Source organism: Esox lucius, chromosome 5, assembly GCF_011004845.1.
Source record: "Esox lucius isolate fEsoLuc1 chromosome 5, fEsoLuc1.pri, whole genome shotgun sequence".
NCBI lineage: Eukaryota > Metazoa > Chordata > Actinopteri > Esociformes > Esocidae > Esox > Esox lucius.
In genome coordinates this window covers 4,398,783-4,420,699 of record NC_047573.1, presented here as the reverse complement: position 1 = coordinate 4,420,699, position 21,917 = coordinate 4,398,783, and the positions used below count along the sequence as shown (strand labels likewise).

Genomic DNA, 21,917 nt, shown 5'->3' with positions numbered 1-21,917 from the left:
TTGTTATAGCTATTTTTCTGTATCAGACACATTGGAGACTGTGTTGCTGATCTTGAATAAGTTTCTATAGCTTTGAGATTTCTGTATTTCTTCAGCTCATACATTATATATACAGTACTACGTTTGCTTTATATATTTATAAAAAAATGGCAAGGGCCGATGGAGGCCTGGAAGGCCGGGGCAGGTGGAGGCCTGGAAGGCCGGGGCCGATGGAGGCCTGGAAGGCCGGGGCAGGTGGAGGCCTGGAAGGCCGGGGCAGGTGGAGGCCTGGAAGGCCGGGGCCGATGGAGGCCTGGAAGGCCGGGGCAGGTGGAGGCCTGGAAGGCCGGGGCAGGTGGAGGCCTGGAAGGCCGGGGCAGGTGGAGGCCGAGCGACAGGTAGATCAGTAGGAGGGTTGTGTTTGTGCCCAGTGGATTTTGAGTGATGCTACCTGCCTGTTATAGTCAGACAGAATCACTCAGCAGCACAGAGTGACTGTAGTATCCAGCTGAAGGACGGATACTACCTCTTCGTCTGGCTACCTCTTCATCTCTCTGTCTCTCTCTATCTCTCTCTGGCTACCTCTTCATCTCTCTCTCTCTCTCACTGTCTATCTCTTCATCAACATCTCTGCCTCTTTTTGTTTTTCTCTTTCTTTCTCATGTCAATTTTCCTTCCTCTCTCTGCCCCCCCTCCCCACTCCCATACCTCTCTCCGAGGGAGGCGTGCTGTGCTGGTGGTGGGGGCGAAGGAGGACATGAACAGGGGGTGGGGGTGGATGCTGCTCACTTGTTTGTTTCGACAGATTACGTCATTGATTTGTGAAAGCAGTGCGTTTGTGGGGAAGGTCCTTCTCTGTGGAGAGAGGGAGAGAAGGAGAGAAGGAGAGAAGGAGACAAGGAGAGAAGGAGAGAAGGAGAGAGGGAGAGAAGGAGAGAGGGAAAGAAGGAGACAAGGAGAGAAGGAGACAAGGAGAGAGGGAGAGAAGGAGAGAAGGAGAGAGGGAGAGAGGGAGAGAGATAGGTAGTGAGATATGTAAAGTTGTTTAGGAGGAGAGAGATGGGGTGAGACACAGAAGGAGGGAGAGTTGGTTTGGAGGAGAGAGAGGGGGTGAGACACAGAGGGAGGGAGTGTTGGTTTGGAGGAGAGAGAGGGGGTGAGACAGAGGGAGGGAGTGTTGGTTTGGAGGAGAGAGAGGGGGTGAGACACAGAAGGAGGGAGAGTTGGTTTGGAGGAGAGAGAGGGGGTGAGACACAGAGGGAGGGAGTGTTGGTTTGGGTGAGAGAGACGGGGTGAGACATGAAAAGATACGGGTGTTTCAAGCAAGAAAACAAAGTTAAGGGGAAACGTGGAGATGGAAGAAATAGAGACAGAAATATCAGTTCACCTCTCTGTGACGGTACTGTACAACCACTGTACAACCACTGTTCTCCACTACACCTCCACCTCTTCTCTTCCTCCCTCTCTCCTCCTTCTCCCCTCCACCTCCACCTCTCCTCCAGTGCCCTCTTGTTTTCTCCTCCCCTTCCCCTTTTGTCCTCCCATGTCCTTCTCCTCCTCATAGCTGAATGAGCATAAGGGATCAATTGTAAAATATCTTTCCCCCCACCCTGCCCCACCCTGGGGGGGTTCAACTTGGATTCTAATTAAAAGGCTGGGGTCACTGGGTAATCACCATAATAACATTATAACAACACACAGGTTATTAGCAATGTTCTGCGGTCTTCAAATTGCTTCCTTGGAGTATTGCATTTCAGTGGCATTAACTGAAGGCGAACTTCCTTGAAAGTCAAGTTAAATAGGAGTAAATGTTCTCCCTTAGGTCAAGCTACAATATGGAAACCTGATTCCATTTTTTGGGGAGTGTAGTGGGGGTTGGTTTGTGAGTCGTACCGCTGTATGTCATCCTGCTACCCATTGCTACGAGGCCAGTTTAGGCCGGTGTGTGTGTGTGTGAGTTTGTTTTGGCTGGTGTGTGTGTGTGAGTTTGTCTAGGCTGGTGTGTGTGTGTGAGTTTGTTTAGGCTGGTGTGTGTGTGTGAGCTTGTTTAGGCTGGTGTGTGTGTGTGAGTTTGCATATGGGCATGTCGTCAGGGGGAACCTGGCTAGCATGTACACCCCCTCTGTGTCGTAATACACTTTCGTACTGCCGCTTTGCATGTCGTCGCCCCCCCCCCACACGCCACCACCAGGCCTCAGGCTCTCCATCCCACCTCCTGCCGTACCTCCACGATTCCCAGTGCCTCCCCGCACCTCCCTTCACTCAAATAAGACGTAATTATGGGTTTAAAAAGGGTTAGTGGGCCAGCAAACGACATAATCACCCTGAATCATCCCTGCTCATCAGCCCCCGCCGCAGTCCACCGAGCAACATTCACCGTCAGGCTCTGTGTGTGTGTGTGTGTGTGTGTGTGTGTGTGTGTCTGTCGCTCTGTCTGTGCCCGGCTGTCGTGGCCTGGTAACTGACGCTCGACCCAGAGGGAGTCCCACGAGCAGGAGTGAAGAGCCCCCCCCCGTGCCCCTGGGGAACCAACGGTGCGAGGAGAAGTTGCGGCGTAAGAACCCGGCGTGGCGGAGGATGATGGGCCCCGGGGCGCTGTTGTGCCGGCAGGAAGGGGGAGCCCAGGGTCCCGTGTACCTCAGGTGAAACTGTGTGGTCGCGACACCCAGGGTCCCGGGTTTGATTCCCGCTGCGGCTCCCCATTTGTAGAAACCATGCGTGATGTGATCCGTTGGGGTTTGTTGTTACGGTCACCAGTGCTGGTGGTTAGTCATTGTTAGCGGTAAAGTGGCGGATCGGTGACAGTGGCATGAACACAGATGAAATTGAGGTTGGCGTCCGTACAAGCTTTTACCTCAGCATAGCGTGAAGTGTCACTACCAGATAATAAATATATAGCTGGTTTTCTTTGTCAGAACATGTAGCAAAATGCCTACCAGGTTCAGCCACTGTATACCTTAGGGCAAAATGTTACGCCTCTTCCCTTAAAAACCAACAAAACGTTTTTTCCTGTTTTGTTTTTTCGGCCTGGCAAAATAACTCATTAAAGAAAGGAACATTTGCCATTTGTTCCCCGGGTTGTTGTAAGAACAAGGCTTTTGTAAAACTGCCTTGAATTATTCATGGCCTCGGCTTTGTGTTTGTTTAGCTCGTAGTGAACTTCACAGCTTAGCCTTTTGCCTTGAAACCAAGAGTCTTCTTCCTTTCGCCGTTTCAACGCTAAGATGGGGCTTTTGTGAGTCGTTTGTTAGGCTGTGGTAAAGAGGCCGCCTGCAGTTTGCTTCACTTGGTCTCCTTAAGATCTCCCACTGTTATTCTTTTTTGTTGTTGTTATAGCTCCTGAATCTGAGGGAAATTGGGTTACCGGGGAGCTTTGTTTTGTTTTTTGTTTTTCTCTCGCTCTAAAAATTTTTCGTCTGAAGCCGTTTTTATTTCTTGCCAGAATTCTACTCGTCCCCCTTAATGAAGTAAAAGGGATTGGGAGTTCATGCCACCTACACGAAAAGTAATTTGAAATGGAACCAGTCTCCCAGTGCCGTAAGATCTCAGCTTCTGAAGTTGCCCACAATGTTTAGCTGTGAGGAGATGGCAGTTTGTTATGACAGCAGCAGCCACTGTGACACAACTGGTCTAGTCTGTCTCTGTGGCTCTGGCCTGTTTTCTGAAATGGGTTTGAAAATATTCCAAGCATTCTTAGCTTTTCGCCTGGCTACCATTTGTGTATGTGTGTACCATTTGTGTATGTGTGTATGTGCATGCATGTGTGTGACCTGGTGTGATACTCGTGATGTGTGGTTAGCCAAGACGGCCCCCGGATTAGCCCTCAGCCATTCCTGATGGGCAGCTTGGTTTCCACGGCAATGCAGGCCTCAGAATAGTAAGGTACGAAACTGTTCTTGCCTGTCGCAAAGCAGACAGACATTTAACGCAACGTTCTGGTCCCTTTTGGTTTATAAGACTCTTTATTAGACTTTCAAACCTACGTAAAAAAATAAAATTGTATTTGCTTTCTTCCTGTGTTTCCCTCCATCACCTCCTCTTCCTTGGAAGAAAGACAGTCCCCTCCACCACACACACACACACACACACACACACACATTTGTTTCATGCCTTTAATCTGGTGTTAATAGGAAACACACAGGCTACAGAGAAATGTTGCCCAAAATAGAAACACGATTATATATCGCCTAAGACTATAAGGCTAGAACTAAGACTGTCATGTAGTGGAGAGTGAAGGATTTCTTAATGAACTGGTTAAATAGGAGACAGGGAGTGAGATACAGCAAGAGAGAGACAAAGCCAGAGACAGACAGGGAAGAGAGATACAGCAAGAGAGAGACAAAGCCAGAGACAGACAGGGAAGAGAGATACAGCAAGAGAGAGACAAAGCCAGAGACAGACAGGGAAGAGAGATACAGCAAGAGAGAGACAAAGCCAGAGACAGACAGGGAAGAGAGATACAGAAAGAGAGAGACAAAGCCAGAGACAGACAGGGAAGAGAGATACAGAAAGAGAGAGACAAAGCCAGAGACAGACAGGGAAGAGAGATACAGCAAGAGAGAGACAAAGCCAAAGACAGACAGGGAGAGAGAAGTAAACAGAGCAAGAGAGGAAAAAACAGGGAGAGTGGAAAAAGGGAGCGAGAAAGTGATCGAGGAAGAGAAAACAAGGAGAATAAAAGACAGGGAAAGAGATAGAGACAGAGTCAAAGTGAGAGACAGATAGAGAGTGTTGCTCTGTCATCGGGATACTAACACAGACAGTCTTGCTCTTTCATTGGGTGCTGTAACAGCCAGGCAGTGTTAGTCTATCACTGGGATATTAACATAGACAGTGTTGCTCTATAACTAGGATATTAACACAGATAGACATTATTGCTCTATCATTGGGATATTATCACAGACAGACAGAGAGCTGCTCTATCATTGGGATATTAACACAGACAGACAGAGTGTTGCTTTATCATTGGCATATTAAAACAGATAGAGTGTTGCTCTATCATTGGGATATTAACCCAGGCAGACAGGGTGTTGCTCTATCATTGGGATATTAACCCAGGCAGACAGGGTGTTGCTCTATCATTGGGATATTAAAACAGACAGACAGAGTGTTGCTTTATCATTGGCATATTAAAACAGATATAGTGTTGCTCTATCATTGGGATATTAACCCAGGCAGACAGAGTGTTGCTCTATCATTGGGATATTAACCCAGGCAGACAGAGAGTTGCTCTATCATTGGGATATTAACCCAGGCAGACAGTGTTGCTCTATCATTGGGATATTAACCCAGGCAGACAGTGTTGCTCTATCATTGGGATATTAACCCAGGCAGACAGAGAGTTGCTCTATCATTGGGATATTAACCCAGGCAGACAGAGTTGCTCTATCATTGGGATATTAACCCAGGCAGACAGTGCTGCTCTATCATCGGGATATTAATCCAGGCAGACAGTGTTGCTCTATCATTGGGATATTAACCCAGGCAGACAGAGTGTTGCTCTATCATTGGGATATTAACCCAGGCAGACAGAGTTGCTCTATCATTGGGATATTAACCCAGGCAGACAGTGCTGCTCTATCATCGGGATATTAATCCAGGCAGACAGTGTTGCTCTATCATTGGGATATTAACCCAGGCAGACAGAGTGTTGCTCTATCATTGGGATATTAACCCAGGCAGACAGAGTGTTGCTCTATCATCGGGTGTTGTAACACAGTGACACTGTGCTCTTTTGAGGCCTTCAGTCTGTCAGGTTGGGATCCAGTGCTAAGCCTCCATAGCCATGTGTGTGTCTTTAATTCCAGAATTCAGACCCTGGTGGATTAACCCACACACTTCTCAGCCTGAAAAGGAAAAGCACACCTGTGATTGGTCACCCTGCTAGTTGTTTGAGGCTAAGAGCTACTTGGTAAATACTGAGTGTGTGTGTGTGCGCGCAAGTAGGTTTGTGTATGTTGTCGCCTGTGTGTGTGTGTGTGTGTGTGTAAAGTAGCAGTAAGACTAGGTCAGAGTTTGTGTGTCTAGGTCAGTGTTTTTGTTTTTGCATGTGTATGTGTGTGGTACACTGTGTGTTATTTCATTCAGCCTCCCAGTATTGCTGACCCAGGATCAGTCCGTCCTTGTAGATCATATTGATCGTAATGATTACCATAATAAGGACAGGTCCTAGGTCAGGGCGCTGACCTGACTTTGGATTGTGTCCTGGTTTGAACTAAGGAACGTGTTTAGGGTGTCAGAGGAGACCATGTTCTAACGGTACCATGTCTCGGACTAGGTTTGGGATACTGGGGTAGTTCAGTATTGAGTCAGACCAGGCTGGGATCATGTCTGTCTGCTTTTATCTCCATGAAACAGGCTTCTAGAAGTTCCATCCATCCCAGCCCTCCCCCATACACCCCCTCTATCTGTGGGTGTGAGGGAGGAAGGAAGACAGACAAGGAGGGAGCACATACATACACACACATGCACACACTGACACACCCCACACACACACACACACACACACACACACACACACACAACACACACAACACACACACACACACACAACACACAACAGACACACTTACCCACACAGCCAGACCGACACAAACACATGCTCGACACCAGACACGCATTTACACACACAGAGATAAGAAACTGCACATGGCTCTTCTGGCATGCCCAGCGCAGAGGAGAGAGGAGGAGAGAGCAAGGAGGACAGAGACATAGAGAGAACAGAGAGGAGGAGAGAGAAGGAGAAAGGAAGAGAGATAAGTACATAGGCTAGAGAAAGATAGAGGAAGACAGAGGAGGAGAGAGGAAGAGAAATGTGCAGAGAGGAGAGAAAAGGACAGAGTAAGAGAAGAGAAGGAGCGAGGAGAGTAGAGGAGAGAGGAGGAAAGAAAGAGGAGGAGTGTGGAGAAGGGAGGATGAGAAGAGGGTCCAATTGAACATCTGTGGGGTGATCTGAAGAGGGTTGTGTACAGAAGATGTCCTCACAGTCTGACAGATTTGGAGCGCTTTTGCTAAGAAGTGTGGGTAAATATTGCCACGTCAAGATGAGCCATGCTAATAGACTCCTATCCCAAAAGACTGAGTGCTGTAATAAATTATCAAAAGGTGCTTCAACAAAGTATTAGTTTAAGGGTGTGCACACTTATGCAACCAAATATAGGTTTTTATTTTTTATTCCCCCCCACTAAAAAGATTTCAGTTTGTTTTTCAATAGAATGTTTCACGTTGTAGGTCACATTAAAGGTGGAAAAGGTTCGGACATTATTTAACTTTGTCTCATTCTTTTACTTTTACAAAAACCTGGCATTTTAACAGGGGTGTGTAGACTTGATACATCCACTGTATAATATTAGCCACACTAGATGCTCAAACCACTTTCCCTTTGAGAGATGTACGTGACACAGCCCTCATCAGATTGTCAGCAGAGGGCAAGTGAGGAGAGCCAGGAAGTCAGAAAAACTGATCTGCGAAATTAAATCCAGTAACAGTTGACAACTGACCTCTACCTAAGGCAGTGAAGAAGTAGGACGAGGGTTTGAGAACCAGAACTCAGACTTCAGCCACAGAGTGAATTATCTTGGACTCGGCCACTGGTGGACTCAGATGTAGGCGTACAGACTCTGAACTCTAAGACTTGGTCATAGGGGCCTGTCTGGGACCGGAGGGACTCGTCTTCAGCACTGGGCTCCGTGGGGTCAGAGGACGAAGATGTCAGAACAACACGTGTCTGTTTGGGACCATCGCCCCTGGGTTGGATGCCTTTCCTTCTGCAATCACAAGGCTCTCACACACACACACACACAGAGACAGACACACACAGACAGCATTATATTGGCTGGTATAATTATCCAGGTCCCTGTCTCAATGAAGACGGTTGGGCGGATTGATGAAGGAGGGGGGAGGGAAGGGGGGAGGGAGGGGATGAATAAGGGGTGGGTGGGTGGCGGGAGGATCACAGGAAAGGGTGGGGGGGGAGAACATACATAAAGAGTAAAAGAAGGAGGTAAAGAAAAAGGGTCTGGAATTCAGCCGGAGGCGACAGTGCAGTTCTAAATGTGTGTATGAAATGAGTCTGAGTTAGTTCCCACTCCCCCCAACACATCACATGGACGAGATGACGTGGGGTTGGAAAACATCTCGTTTGTTCTCTCCTTCTCTCTCTGTCTCTTGCTCTCCGTTACACTGATGTGAGAAATGAATGCTGTCTGTGCGTTTATTATAGCTTCATTGGAAGCGTGTTCCACTGTAACTGGAGCGTTTCTCACGAGGAAATGTCAGGCTCGCTGTCGGACTTGACTAAATGGAGTTCACTCTGACCCGGATCAATACACCTGACTGACCTCTGGGAGGGGTCCTTCTCTCTCCCATCCTGGTCTCCAGCCTTTGTAACTCTGTACATTATTCCCTATGCCTCATTCTGCCACTATTCTCATATTATTTTAGTCACCCTCTCTCCCCCCTCCTCCCTCCCCCCTCCTCCCTCCCCTCTCTTTTCCTCTCTCCTCTTTCTCTGTCTCTCCCTCTCCCCCATTTCTCTCTCTTTTGCCGTTTATTCCTGACAGGGAGTAAAGGTGAAGCCCTGTCTCTTTCACGAACAGAACATCGTGTCAGTTCAATCTGGCTCTGTACAAACCCCATACCACCACTAATATAAACCAAATCCATCTTCCTATTCTAACTTTATTAGAGGAACTGTGTTTATGTTATGGGTTATAAACATCGGGGTCAGGTTTAATCGTTTGGTGCTGGGTTGAATGCAGAGCCTGCTGTGTGATGTGTCCACTCAAAAGGGTGATGTTGTTGAAGAAACTCTGAGTCATCAGCAGTAGTATTGTAGTCAAATTACTCAGTTTGGGTCGAACAAAGTTACTTTACAGATTTCAGTTTTGGACAGGCAAGTAACTGTTACAGATCACATTTAGAAAGTCACCCGCCCAACCCCAGTCACTGATCTCTGGTCAGTTGTAACATCTAGGAGAGTTTAGGTTCTGGGGGAACGGAACCTTCATCGGTTCCTATAGATTCTAGATTTTAATTTGAACCAGTTCTCACAGCCAGAGTTCTGTTCTGTTCTTGCTTAGGTCGTACCTAATAGAAATGTTTTGTAAGGGTTGATTGATTTTCACTCAAATTAGGTCTGACAAGTGGACACATTTTATAAGCTTTTTTTGCCAGCCTAGAACACTGTACTCATTTCCCTAAAGGATTTTCAAATGAAGATATAGCTTCTGCCACTACCATGAAACCATCAAATCTTCTGAAGAGACACATACATATGTACACACACACATATACATACACATACACACACGTATAATCTATACACAAGCACATGCGGCATGCGCGCACACACACAGACATACACACACAAGCATACACACACACAGACATACACACACACACACACACATTTGCTGTAGCAGAGTGGCTAACTTCCCACTGTAGCATAGCGAAGGAGAGATTAAAGTGCATGAAAGGTAAAATGAAGAGATCAGTCTGTAGGGATATCCTCCCTCCCTCTGTCTGTTGGGATCTCCTCCCTTCTCGTGTCTGTAGGGATCTCCTCCCTCCCTCACTCCCCATGTCTGTAGGGTTCTCCTCCCTCCCTCCCTCCCTCACTCCCCTTGTCTGTAGGGTTCTCCTCCCTCCCTCCGTCTGTTGGGATCTCCCCCTTCCCTCTGTCTGCAGGGATCACCTCCTTCCTTACCTCTGTAGGGATCTCCTCCCTCCCTCCCCCATTCTGTAGGGCTGTACGCAGAGCTGGGTTACATTGGACTCTGATAGCTGTTGCTGTTCCTCCTCTTGACTTTTTAATTGGCTTTTTTCCCTGCTGTTAATTAGCCCATCTCATATTCCATTAATGATTCTTAGAGAGACACCTTGCCTTCTACACAGTCATTAGTCAGCCTTCACGTCGGCGTGTGTGCGTGTCTGTGTGTGCGTGTCTGTGTGTGTGTGTGTGTATGTGTGTGTCTGTCTGTGTGTGTGTGTCTGTGTGTGTGTTTGTATGTGTGTGTGTCTGCATGTGTGTGTGTCTGTGTGTGTCTGTGTGTGTGTGTCTGTGTGTGTGTGTGTGTGTGTGTGTGTCTGTGTGTGTGTCTGTGTGTGTGTGTGTGTGTGTACGTGTGTGGGGTGAAATCTGTTTGTCCTACTCCTTCTACATCTCTTCTACATCTCTTCTACATCTCTTCTACATCTCAGATCTGGCCATTTGAAAAAGTGACAAAACAAGTGAGTTGATGAATTCCTCCTGTCTCCCACAGCATCCATACCCATCGGAGGAGCAGAAGAAACAACTTGCACAAGACACAGGCCTCACCATCCTACAAGTCAACAACTGGTGAGTCAATACTGCCTACACACACACGCACGCACACGCACGCACACACACTCACACACACGCCCACACACACACACACACACACACACACTATCTCCTTCTCTTTCACCAATTACATTCCACCCAAATCAATCGATCCTTCCAAAGGCAGATGGCCTGAAGAGTTTTTCCACAGACCAAAGCTTATCTTAGTCAAAATATCACTATCATGCAATTATATCTCTCTTCTGCTTACCATAGACCTCCAAAACACACACAGCATCTGAAGTGCAACTAAGAAACATCTGACATCGAAGAAAGTAATTAAGAAATATCTAACATCAAAAGAAAGATGCTAAGGAACATCTGACATTGAAGAAAGACACTAACATCTGAAAACTACTCACAGTTATTAATATGCTGCCAGGGGCAAACTATCCCTTTAATAATGCTAATCACAGCCTCATGTCTTGGTTACTACGAAACTATCCCTTTAAAAAAGCTGATCTGGGAGTCATGTCTTGGTTACTACTAAACTATCCCTCTATAAAAGCTGATCACGGAGTTGTGTCTTGGTAACTACCAAACTATCCCTATAAAAAAAGCTGATCACAGAGTCATTTCTTGGTAACTACCAAACTATCCCTATAAAAAAAGCTGATCACAGAGTCATTTCTTGGTTACTACCCAACTATCCCTTTAACAAAGCTGATCACAAAGTCATTTCTTGGTTACTACCCAACTATCCCTTTAACAAAGCTGATCACAGAGTCATTTCTTGGTTACTACCCAACTATCCCTTTAACAAAGCTGATCACAGAGTCATTTCTTGGTTACTACCCAACTATCCCTTTAACAAAGCTGATCATGAAGTAGTGTCTCAGTTCCTGGTTTGGCTGTTTAACCTTAGAGGCACAGTGGAGGGCTGTTGGCGCATTGCTAACTGTGATTTGGCCTGTCTAGTTGACGCTGAAGGAACTTGCTTTCAGAACAGAAAGGGGTGCTGTGTGGCCTTCCGGGCAATCTGCAGTTATTAGTTAACAAAGCCCCTCACCCTGCCACTGTTTTGACAAACAGCTGAGGGATATGGCCGGAGAAATGCTTCCGCTAAAATGTATAAACAGACACATCCATGCTATAATGTTATTATATCATGTTTTGTGTCCTTATTAAATAGCAATTCCAAAAATAAGTGCAATAATCGCAGATGGCCCCTTTACAGAATCCACAGTTAGCCAGGAAGACACAAAGTGACAACAACAAGTGGAAAAATATGAATAAACACAAACACACTCAGATTGAGGCATCTGAGGATACAAACATGCTGTAGACACACAAGATGCTGTAAGGACACACACACACACAAACACACACACAAAGTTATCTTGTAAATGTCAGAGATTAATATTACTAAGGCTATACGATTACACTCCCTGATCCACTTAGGTGGGTAAATTGGACCTTGATGTAGGCAGCGCCCATATTATACCATCTTATGTCTGTGTGTGTGTGTGTGTGTGTTTGTTTGTTTGTGTTTGTGTCTGGGGGGGGTGCTTCTTGTGTAAATGTATCCTCTGTAGTCTGATCCGTCCTCAGCTCTCAGCTTCATAATTGAACAGTGTCTGCGGGTGTGTTTGGGGAAATGACACTGTGTTGTAATGAGGGGACATTAACATAACACATCGCTCTGCTGGGCCTCCAGTGGCCATACACACACACACAGATACACACACACAACCAAACACACACAAACAAGCACGTACACAGACACACACACAAACACACACACACACAAACAAACATGCGCACACACACAAAACACACGCGCACACACGCGCACACACACACACACACACACACAAACAAACACAAACAAACACACACACACAAATGTAAAGATCCACACATAATGGAACTCACAAACACTTATATATGAATACACACACAGCGACCCACCCACATACACCCACACCCACACATACACACACACAATGGACTTGATGATGAACCAAAACAAGCAGGAATTATGTAAGGTTTATCAATTCCCGTGATCCCTCAGATATCATGAGGGAGCAATTCACTAGTTAGAGTCAACTGTCTGCCTGTCTGTCTGTCTGTTTCTGTCTGTCTGTCTGTCTGTTTATGTCTGTCTGTCTGTTTCTGTCTGTGTGTGGGTGTGGGTGTGTGTGTATGTGTGTGTGTGTGTGTGTGTGTGTGTGTATTTCTGTGTGTACGTGTGTCTGTGTCTATCTGTGTGTGTGTATGTCTGTCTGTGTGTATCTGTGTCTATCTGTGTGTGTGTGTGTGTGTGTGGAAGAGGAACCAGGGGTGGTTAATCTGAGAGGTATTAGCAGCTAAACCTTGCATGCTGAGATCTCTGCCCCCTCACATAGCTTTGTGTGTGTGTTTGTGTGTGTGTGTGTGTGTGTGTGACATGAGGGGGGTGTCGGGAAAGGGAACTTCCATTTCATTGGCTCTCCCTCCGAGGCGTGCCATTGGCTGTCTCCATAGCAACGTCCGCTGATGTTACCTCCTGACCCACTGATTTGGCTGTGATTCTGTTCATCACACACACACACACACCACACACACACACACACACACACACCATAACACACACACACACACCCCACATGGTGAACGGACCTGTCAACAGACATGTAGTGTGTTTTATTCATGAAAGGGTGTCGGTAGGTTGCAGCCTAGATGAAATAAAAATGCTAAAGGATGGGCAGGGCTTCAGAGCTCTCATGAATTATTGGTGTGGAACACAGCGCCGGGGAATCAGGCACAATGTGGTAAGAATGAGGATACACACTGATACAGGCACACACACACCACACACACACCACACACACTCACTCACACACACGCACACAAACACACGCACCAGACACACTCACACACACTCACACACCACACACATGCACACACACCACACACACGCACCACACTCACTCACACATTTTTCAATATGCTCAGTACCACATGTGAACATACACAGACTCCACCCACTAGAGACTGGGCAGAGACCTGATACTATACCTACTAGAGACTGGGCAGAGACCTGATACTATACCTACTAGAGAATGGGAAGAGACCTGATACTATACCTACTAGAGACTGGGCAGAAACCTGATACTATACCCACTAGAGACTGGGCAGAGACCTGATACTATACCTACTAGAGAATGGGAAGAGACCTAATACTATACCTACTAGAGACTGGGCAGAGAGCTGATATTATACCTACTAGAGACTGGGCAGAAACCTGATAGTATACCCACTAGAGAATGGGCAGAGACCTGATACTATACCTACTAGAGACTGGGCAGAGAGCTGATACTATACCTACCAGAGACTGGGCAGAAACCTGATACTATACCCACTAGAGACTGGGCAGAGACCTGATACTATACCCACTAGAGACTGGGCAGAGACCTGATACTATACCCACTGGGCAGAGACCTGATACTATACCTACCAGAGACTGGGCAGAAACATGATACTATACCCACTAGAGACTGGGCAGAGACCTGATACTATACCCACTAGAGACTGGGCAGAGACCTGATACTATACCCACTAGAGACTGGGCAGAGACCTGATACTATACCCACTAGAGACTGGGCAGAGACCTGATACTATACCCTCTAGAAACTGGGCAGAGACCTCTGCCTCACCTTATGCATCCTTCTTTCTCCCTTTCTCTCTTTCTTCCCTCCTCTCTCCTTGTTTCCTTCATTTTCTCTGCCTCTTTCTCCCCATTCATCTCTTCTTAATCGTGTGTTTTCCATTCTCTCCCTCAACCATTATATTCCTCTCTTTCTTCTGTCTCTCTTCCGCTTACTCTTAACCACTATCTCCCTCTTTGGCCTTCTCTGCCAGTCCATAAAGCTGTGTTGATCTGTAATCGATGCAGGGGTCATCAGGTTTCCCAGTGTTGCCCATTTCTCTCTTCCTGGCTGCAATTTAATAATGGCCCTTAAAGACAGTGTTTAAGCTTCAGCTATGAGATTGTTTTGTCAATAAGATACCTTTTATGAACGTCTTAAAAGCATGCATATAGAGAGAGATGGGAGAGAGAGTGTGTACGAGTGAGAATGTGTGTGTGTGTGTGTGTACATGTGTCCGTGTATAGCACAAATGAACGACAGGAATACATTGAAAGAACAGTGTATTTAAACACGTTGGGTCAGGTTTCAGACTGAGGGATGGAGGAACCCAGGGAGGATGTCAGAGAAGGAGCAGGGTGGGTGAGAAGAGAGGGGAGGAGAGGGGAGGAGTAAAGAGAGGGAAGTGGGAAGTGAGGGGAGGAGAATGGAGAGGGAGGTGGGAGGAGAGGGGAGGAGAAGAGAGATGGAGGATGACTGACATGGTTCACTCTGTTGACAGGGAAGGAGGTGTTGGAACTTGTTCACGGAAAGCTGTGGGCGATTGCTCAGTGCTTAGAGATGTTTGCGTGTATTTGCGTGTGTACGTGTTAGTGAGTGCCCATTGCTTGGGGTGTGTATTGCTTGGCAGGTAAATATGAGAAACTCGAACATTGACCCAGTTGGAGTTACAGAACTGTGATGCTGGGTTTGGAGAGTCAAGTTAGCGAAGGAATCCTTAACAGATTGTTTGATTCCCTGTTTAAATAAAGCTACAATATAAGATACCTCTGAACCGGCTGAGATAGTTGTGCTGAGAGAGAAAGACAATGAGAGAACGTGTGTGTCTGCATTTATGTGTGCATGAGTGCTATGTCTGTGTATGCGTGTATGTGTGTATGTGTGTATGCGTGTATGCGTGTATGTGTGTATGTGTGTATGTGTGTATGTGTGTATGTGTGTATGTGTGTATGTATATGGGGATTTTTGCATGTGAATGTATGTCCATGTTTGTGTGTTTGTGTGGTTTTTCTAACAAGCCTCCAGGGTCCTTCCACACTGTAGCTCTTTCAAGGTGTTTTAGCTTGAACCCACATGACATTTACTCCAAATACCACCTCACACACACACACACACACACATACCCACACAAACACACACACACACACACACACACACATACCCACACCTTCCAGCAAATAGCAGCTCACCCTTTGGTTAAAAAAATCAAACCTGGTGAAGACACAACACAAACTTGAAGACAAGCCTGACTCCAACCAATGGGTGAGCGGGTTAGGATATCATGACATCGACATCATCGCTGTGACATCACAACAACAACAATATGATGATGCGCACTGAGTGGGCGTAGGCTCCACTGACTCTAATGGGCGTGTCCTGAATGACACCGCCCCCTCCACAGTGCCCTCGTGTTGACAGTGATCTGTGGGCCCTGCGCTTGGAAAGCCAATCCCTGTGGGGGGAACACTTTAGATATGCTGTCCAAAATGGTTCTGTATAGATCAAAGGCGGGTTCTATCTGGAAACCGTAGAACACTTCAGATCTGTTTGGTTAAAAGTAGTGTGCTACCTAGGGAATAGGGTCCACAGTAGTGTACTTAAGTAGGAAATAGGGGGGCATTGGACCTGATCTCAATTATGTCAACAGAAGATGCCAATGTGGGTCTACGTGTGTTTCTGTGTGGGTTTGTGTTTACAACCTTTTGTGTGTTTGTGCATGTGTGTGTGTAAGTGTGCATACACGTGTGTTTCTGTGTGCGTTTGTGTTTCCAACCCTGTGTGTGTATGTGCTTGTGTGTGTGTGTATGTGTGCATACACGTGTGTTGTTTGTCACTGGCGTGGGAGGAAAAATGATGTGACAATGATGTGTGTGTGTGTGTGTGAGTGTGTGTGTCTGCATGTGTGTCTGTGTGTGTTTGTGTGTGTGCGTCTGTGAGTGTGTGTGTCTGTATGTGTGTGTGTCTGTGAGTGTGTGTGTCTGTGTGTGTGTTTCTGTGTGTGTGTGTGCGTGCGTGTGTGTCTGCCTCTGTGCACAGAGTCTGTGAACCATACCATTGGTAACCGCTCTCCCTCTTCCCTCTTTCTTGTCCCATTCTGTTTCTATTACGCTTTCTTCCCCTCTCTCGTTCTCATTCTCTCTCCTTGTTTCTGTTCCTCTCTCTCTCTCTCTTACATCATCTTGCGCCTCAGGGATAAGCCTGAGTTCCTCCCCACTCCTCTCCTTTCATCCCTTCTTTTGTGAAGAAATCTAAACCATAAAGACAGAGGCTGAAAGCAGCACAGACAACACTGTGGAACAACATATTGGCCTTGCATTTGCAGTGCACATTATTCTGACCTGTAGTGTTTTACCCGTTATACACATGACTTTACTTTACTGTTGTGAAACTTGTGTAGTGTTGAGATATGCTGTTGTAAAACTAGTGTATACATTTAGTTTACAATAGTGCAACTAGTGTATGATTTTAATGTGTTGTAGTAGAACTGGTGTATCATTTCAGTCTCCTGTAGTAATGCACAACTAGTATCTCTCCACTTACTCTTTTCCCCCTCCTGCCATACGTGGGATATAATCCAGGCATTGTAGGGAAATGACAAAAATATTGGATGGATAGGACATAAATAGAGGATGGGTGTAACACAAATATAGAGAGGATATGACACAAATAAAGGAAGGATGGGACATGGACATAGGATGTATATGAAACAAACATAGGAAGTATATGATACAAACATAGGAAGTATATGATACAAACATAGGATGTATATGATACAAACATAGGAAGTATATGAAACAAACATAGGAAGTATATGAAACAAACATAGGAAGTATATGATACAAACATAGGAAGGATATGATACAAACATAGGAAGTATATGATACAAACATAGGAAGTATATGATACAAACATAGGCAGGATATGACACAAACATAGGCAGGATATGACACAAATAAAGGAAGGATATGACACAAATAAAGGAAGGATATGATACAAACATAGGCAGGATATGAAATGACATGGCCAGAGTGTTCAGTAATCCCTTTTAGTCAGTGAAACTGTACTGTCTGGCTGTGTGGTACCAGCATGGTGTGTGTGAGAGCGATAGAAGGAGGGAGGTAAGGAATGAAACAGAGACAGAGGGAGGGAAAAAGAGAGAGAAATAATGGGATTAATATGGAAAGGTACAGATACAGAATGAGATAGAGAGAGAAGCAGACAGAACATTATACTGTACTAGAATGAAACAGACAGAACATAATACTGTACTAGAATGAAACAGACAGAACATTATACTGTACTAGAATGAAACAGACAGAACATTATACTGTACTAGAATGAAACAGACAGAACATTATACTGTACTAGAATGAAACAGACAACATAATACTGTACTAGAATGAAACAGATAGAACATAATACTGTACTAGAATGAAACAGACAGAACATTATACTGTACTAGAATGAAACAGACAGAACATAATACTGTACTAGAATGAAACAGACAGAACATTATACTGTACTAGAATGAAACAGACAGAACATAATACTGTACTAGAATGAAACAGACAGAACATTATACTGTACTAGAATGAAACAGATACATAATTCTGTACTAGAATGAAACAGACACGTAATACTGTACTAGAATGGATTTCCGCTGTGTTGGCTACATATGGAATCTCCCAGAGCCACAATCCCTCTTCAATCTAATAACAACCTATTCTCTTAGCCCCCAAACACTCAGCCTACCTCCCCCTCTCCTCCTCCCTCCGCCTTTACTCCCTCCTCGCCTCACTCCTTCTCTACCCCACTCCAAGCCTCCTAGAAGTGTAGGGCAGCGAAAGAGAAAGGAGAGAAATGGATCATGCGTATTTGAATTAAGAGATTCAGGGGGGTTTATTCCCAGTCTCCCAGTGTTTCAGGCTCCCAAGAACAACAAGGCTCAGACTGGGGTTCCCTCTATAAGGAATGGAACTAGCATCAGATCAGGAGACACACACACACACACAGAAACACACACGTACACACACATACACACACAGGAATACACACACACACACACACACACACAGAAACACACACACATGCTCACACACCGAAATACACACACACACACATACACACACACACAGAAAAACATACACACAGAAACACACACGTAGACACACAGACACACATACACTGCTCCCCAGTCTGTGAACCAGTTGCCCAGCAACATTAGGTGGATTACCTAAACTGCAGATGGGAAACAGTGTGAAATGTAAAAGGGGCTTTAGGTTGACACTGGCCAAAGTGCCAACTAATCCCAGCAGTACTAGCTTGTATATCACCATGCGCGCACACACACACACACACACACACACACACACCCAAACACATACACATACCCTCCACCCCCTGTGTGTTCTCTCTTAAAGCCTGTCTCCATTAACTGAGCTGTGAATATCCTCCTAAAGCAGCTTTTACAGAGTAGAGCTGCTGTCAGGGGAACCACACACTTTAGGAAAACACACACACTTCATAGAAACTCACACATTTTACAAAATCCACACACCTTATAGAAACACACATTTTATGAAACACACGCTGTATAAAACACACATACTTCATAAAACACACACACACGTTGCAAAATACACACATTTTACAAAATACACACATTTTATTAAACACAGTTTATAAAATTCACACTTTGCAAAAACACACTTTACATAACACACACACACACACACACACACACGCAACACATACACAGCTACTTCAGAAAGTTTGTACAAGAATGTGGAGTTGGGACTCTATCCATGTGTGTGTGTGTGTGTGTGTGTGTGTGTGTGTGTTAACAGTCAGCTGCCTCTCACAGTCACACAGAGGAAATGTTGACCATTGGAAACGCACATGAAGTTATTGGAAACACACAGGGGTTTGTGGAAGAGACACTCCAAAGGGAATGAGAGGGTGGTTTAGTGTCTCAATTTGCACCAAACCAATGTTTCCCATACCAACAAAACCCTTTGAATTAGCTGAGATATAGTGCATATATATATATATATATGTTCTTCTCATTTTCACAGCTGTTTTCATAATTTTATGAGTATCACTTTGCAACATTGACCTTTTAATTATTTTGAGCAAGGAAGAGAGAGCGAAAGGAGCGTTAGAGAAATGGAGAGAGAGACGTGGATATAAAGGTATATGGAGAGAGAGACGTGGATATAAAGGTATATGGAGAGAGAGAGGGGGATATAGAGGTATATGGAGAGAGAGAGGGGGATATAGAGGTATATGGAGAGAGAGAGGGGGATATAAAGGTATATGGAGAGAGAGAGGGGGATATAGAGTTATATGGAGAGAGAGAGGGGGATATAGAGTTATATGGAGAGAGAGACATGGATATAGAGGTATATGGAGAGAGAGAGGGGGATATAGAGGTATATGGAGAGAGAAAGGGGGATATAGAGGTATATGGAGAGAGAGACGTGGATATAAAGGTATATGGAGAGAGAGAGGGGGATATAGAGGTATATGGAGAGAGAGAGGGGGATATAGAGGTATATGGAGAGAGAGAGGGGGATATAAAGGTATATGGAGAGAGAGAGGGGGATATAGAGGTATATGGTGAGAGAGAGGGGGATATAGAGGTATATGGTGAGAGAGGGGGATATAAAGGTATATGGAGAGAGAGAGGGGGATATAGAGGTATATGGAGAGAGAGAGGGGGATATAGAGGTATATGGTGAGAGAGAGGGGGATATAGAGGTATATGGAGAGAGAGAGGGGGATATAGAGGTATATGGAGAGAGAGGGGGATATAGAGGTATATGGAGAGAGAGAAGGGGTTATGGAGAGAAGGGGGAATGGTAACGCCAATTTTGTTTTCTTTCAGTGTATCTCCTCATTCTCTTCCTTCACTCTCAATTCAACGTCAATTTACAAGGGATACATGTGTTTACAGGAACAAAGGTATTCTATGCCAGTAAATGAGAAAAACATAAATGAAAACCAAAATAAATAAAAACATAATCTCTCCCTTCTATCCATCTGAAGTGTGTGTGTGTGTGTGTGGGTGTGTGTGTGTGTGTGTGTGTGTGTGTGTGTGTGTGTGTGGGTGCACATGTGTGTTTCCGGCGGGGGGGTGTAAATGGAATCTTTCTGCTAACAGCTGGACTGGCTAGCACTGAGACAATGACCTGAGATTGACACGGAAAGAGGACAGTGAATGAGGAGTTACACACACACACACACACACCCTTAAAGCTAAGACAAGATGTTTGGGGATTAGAATAGAAACTATTATGTAAAGTTTTATTCTTCATAAATTAACATGTTTGTGTGTGTCTGTGTCTGTGTCTGTGCCTGTGTGTGTGTGTGTGTATCCTAGGTATTTTTTTGTAGTTGCTCGCTGTTAAAGTGCCTCAGGCCTCAGAAAGGTGTAGGCCAATACACCTACCAATTATTAGGATACCACAAAAAGACAATATATAAACACTTTGAAAAAGTTATTTTACCGTATGACCAATCAGCACTTTTAATGTAAAAGATATTACATCAGTGATTGATAGTCGGCCCATTACTGACCAGTCATCAGTCCTGGTGCAGAAAGGCAGGGTTGCAGGACTCGCACATCCAACCTAATAACCAGAACACACTTATGGGGTCTGTAGGGGTCCAGGTGGGAGACATTTATAATTGGGAAACAAATTGCTGTACTCTGGGCATTTTACGCGTGTTTATGAATCTACAGGTTGAAATGCCCCCAAGAATAACTGAAAGCCCTTCGTTAAGCAAGCAGCCTGCGAAAAGGTTGCGTTAGCCTATAGATGCACTCTTTTTTTAACACTTATTAATCAATAGCAATTGCATTTAATCAACAGTGGTGAAAACCCAGTGTTTACGCACTGCTGTCTACAGGCTGTTTGTTCCTTTAGCATTTCGCTAGAGTTAGCATAGGTACCAATGGTGCCAGCTCTAGCATTTTGGGGGCCCTAAGCAGAATTTGATTTGGGGCCACCTCTTCCTAGTGGTCGGGGGCCCTAAGCGAACACTTACATCGATTATGCCTATAACCACAAAGAGTGGTGCCAGGGACCGGCCATCAGCACTGCTGGCACTGCCAAAAAGGGCCGCTAGAATATAGTAATTCTGATTAGATCTACGAATATAGTAATTGCTACAAATGCTTGCCAGCTAGCTAGTATCCGCCAGCGCTCTCTGCTCAGGCAAATGTGAATTCGTAGATCTAATCAGAATAAAATTCACAGCTCCCTCTTCTGCACGTTATCATTACCACGGAACAGCTCGACACACACCTGTGCACACCATCTATGGCTTATGCCGGCGTGTCAAGCCGACCTGCGACAAGACAGCTGTGTTTATTATCAAGCATTTTGCATTCATCTGAGTGACTGAAAATGCCCGGACTGTAATTCATGTACAAAAACTGACCTTTGAACTCGCTCAGATGGTCCCATATGTCAAGCGTAGTTTTAAAATGCGACGTTCCTTCCCGCCGAGAGACACGGACCAATTCTGTGTTTTATTGGATGGATGGTAACCCTACATGGTGTCACTTGTTAATATTGTCCACTGACTCCATTGTCCTATCTAAAGTGTAGCTTTATATTGCGTATTGTTTTTGTTGGACAAGCTAACTTTGCACAGCGTTTGTGCTGTTTCCACAAATCACTGCTTCAACAGATGCGCATTTCAGAACGCTGGTTAACGAA

General features: G+C 45.3%; 1 protein-coding gene across 3 annotated transcripts in view; it reads left to right on the top strand.

Annotated features, from left to right (window-relative positions):
- Window positions 1–21,917, top strand: part of meis1b (Meis homeobox 1 b) — an 87,535-nt gene that overhangs the window by 53,096 nt on the left and 12,522 nt on the right. For all 3 annotated transcript variants that reach the window (XM_010867892.5, XM_010867902.5, XM_010867917.5), the window contains exon 9: window positions 10,242–10,318. In XM_010867892.5, the coding sequence (XP_010866194.1) occupies window positions 10,242–10,318 (77 nt within the window). The remainder of the gene's footprint in view (window positions 1–10,241; window positions 10,319–21,917) is intronic.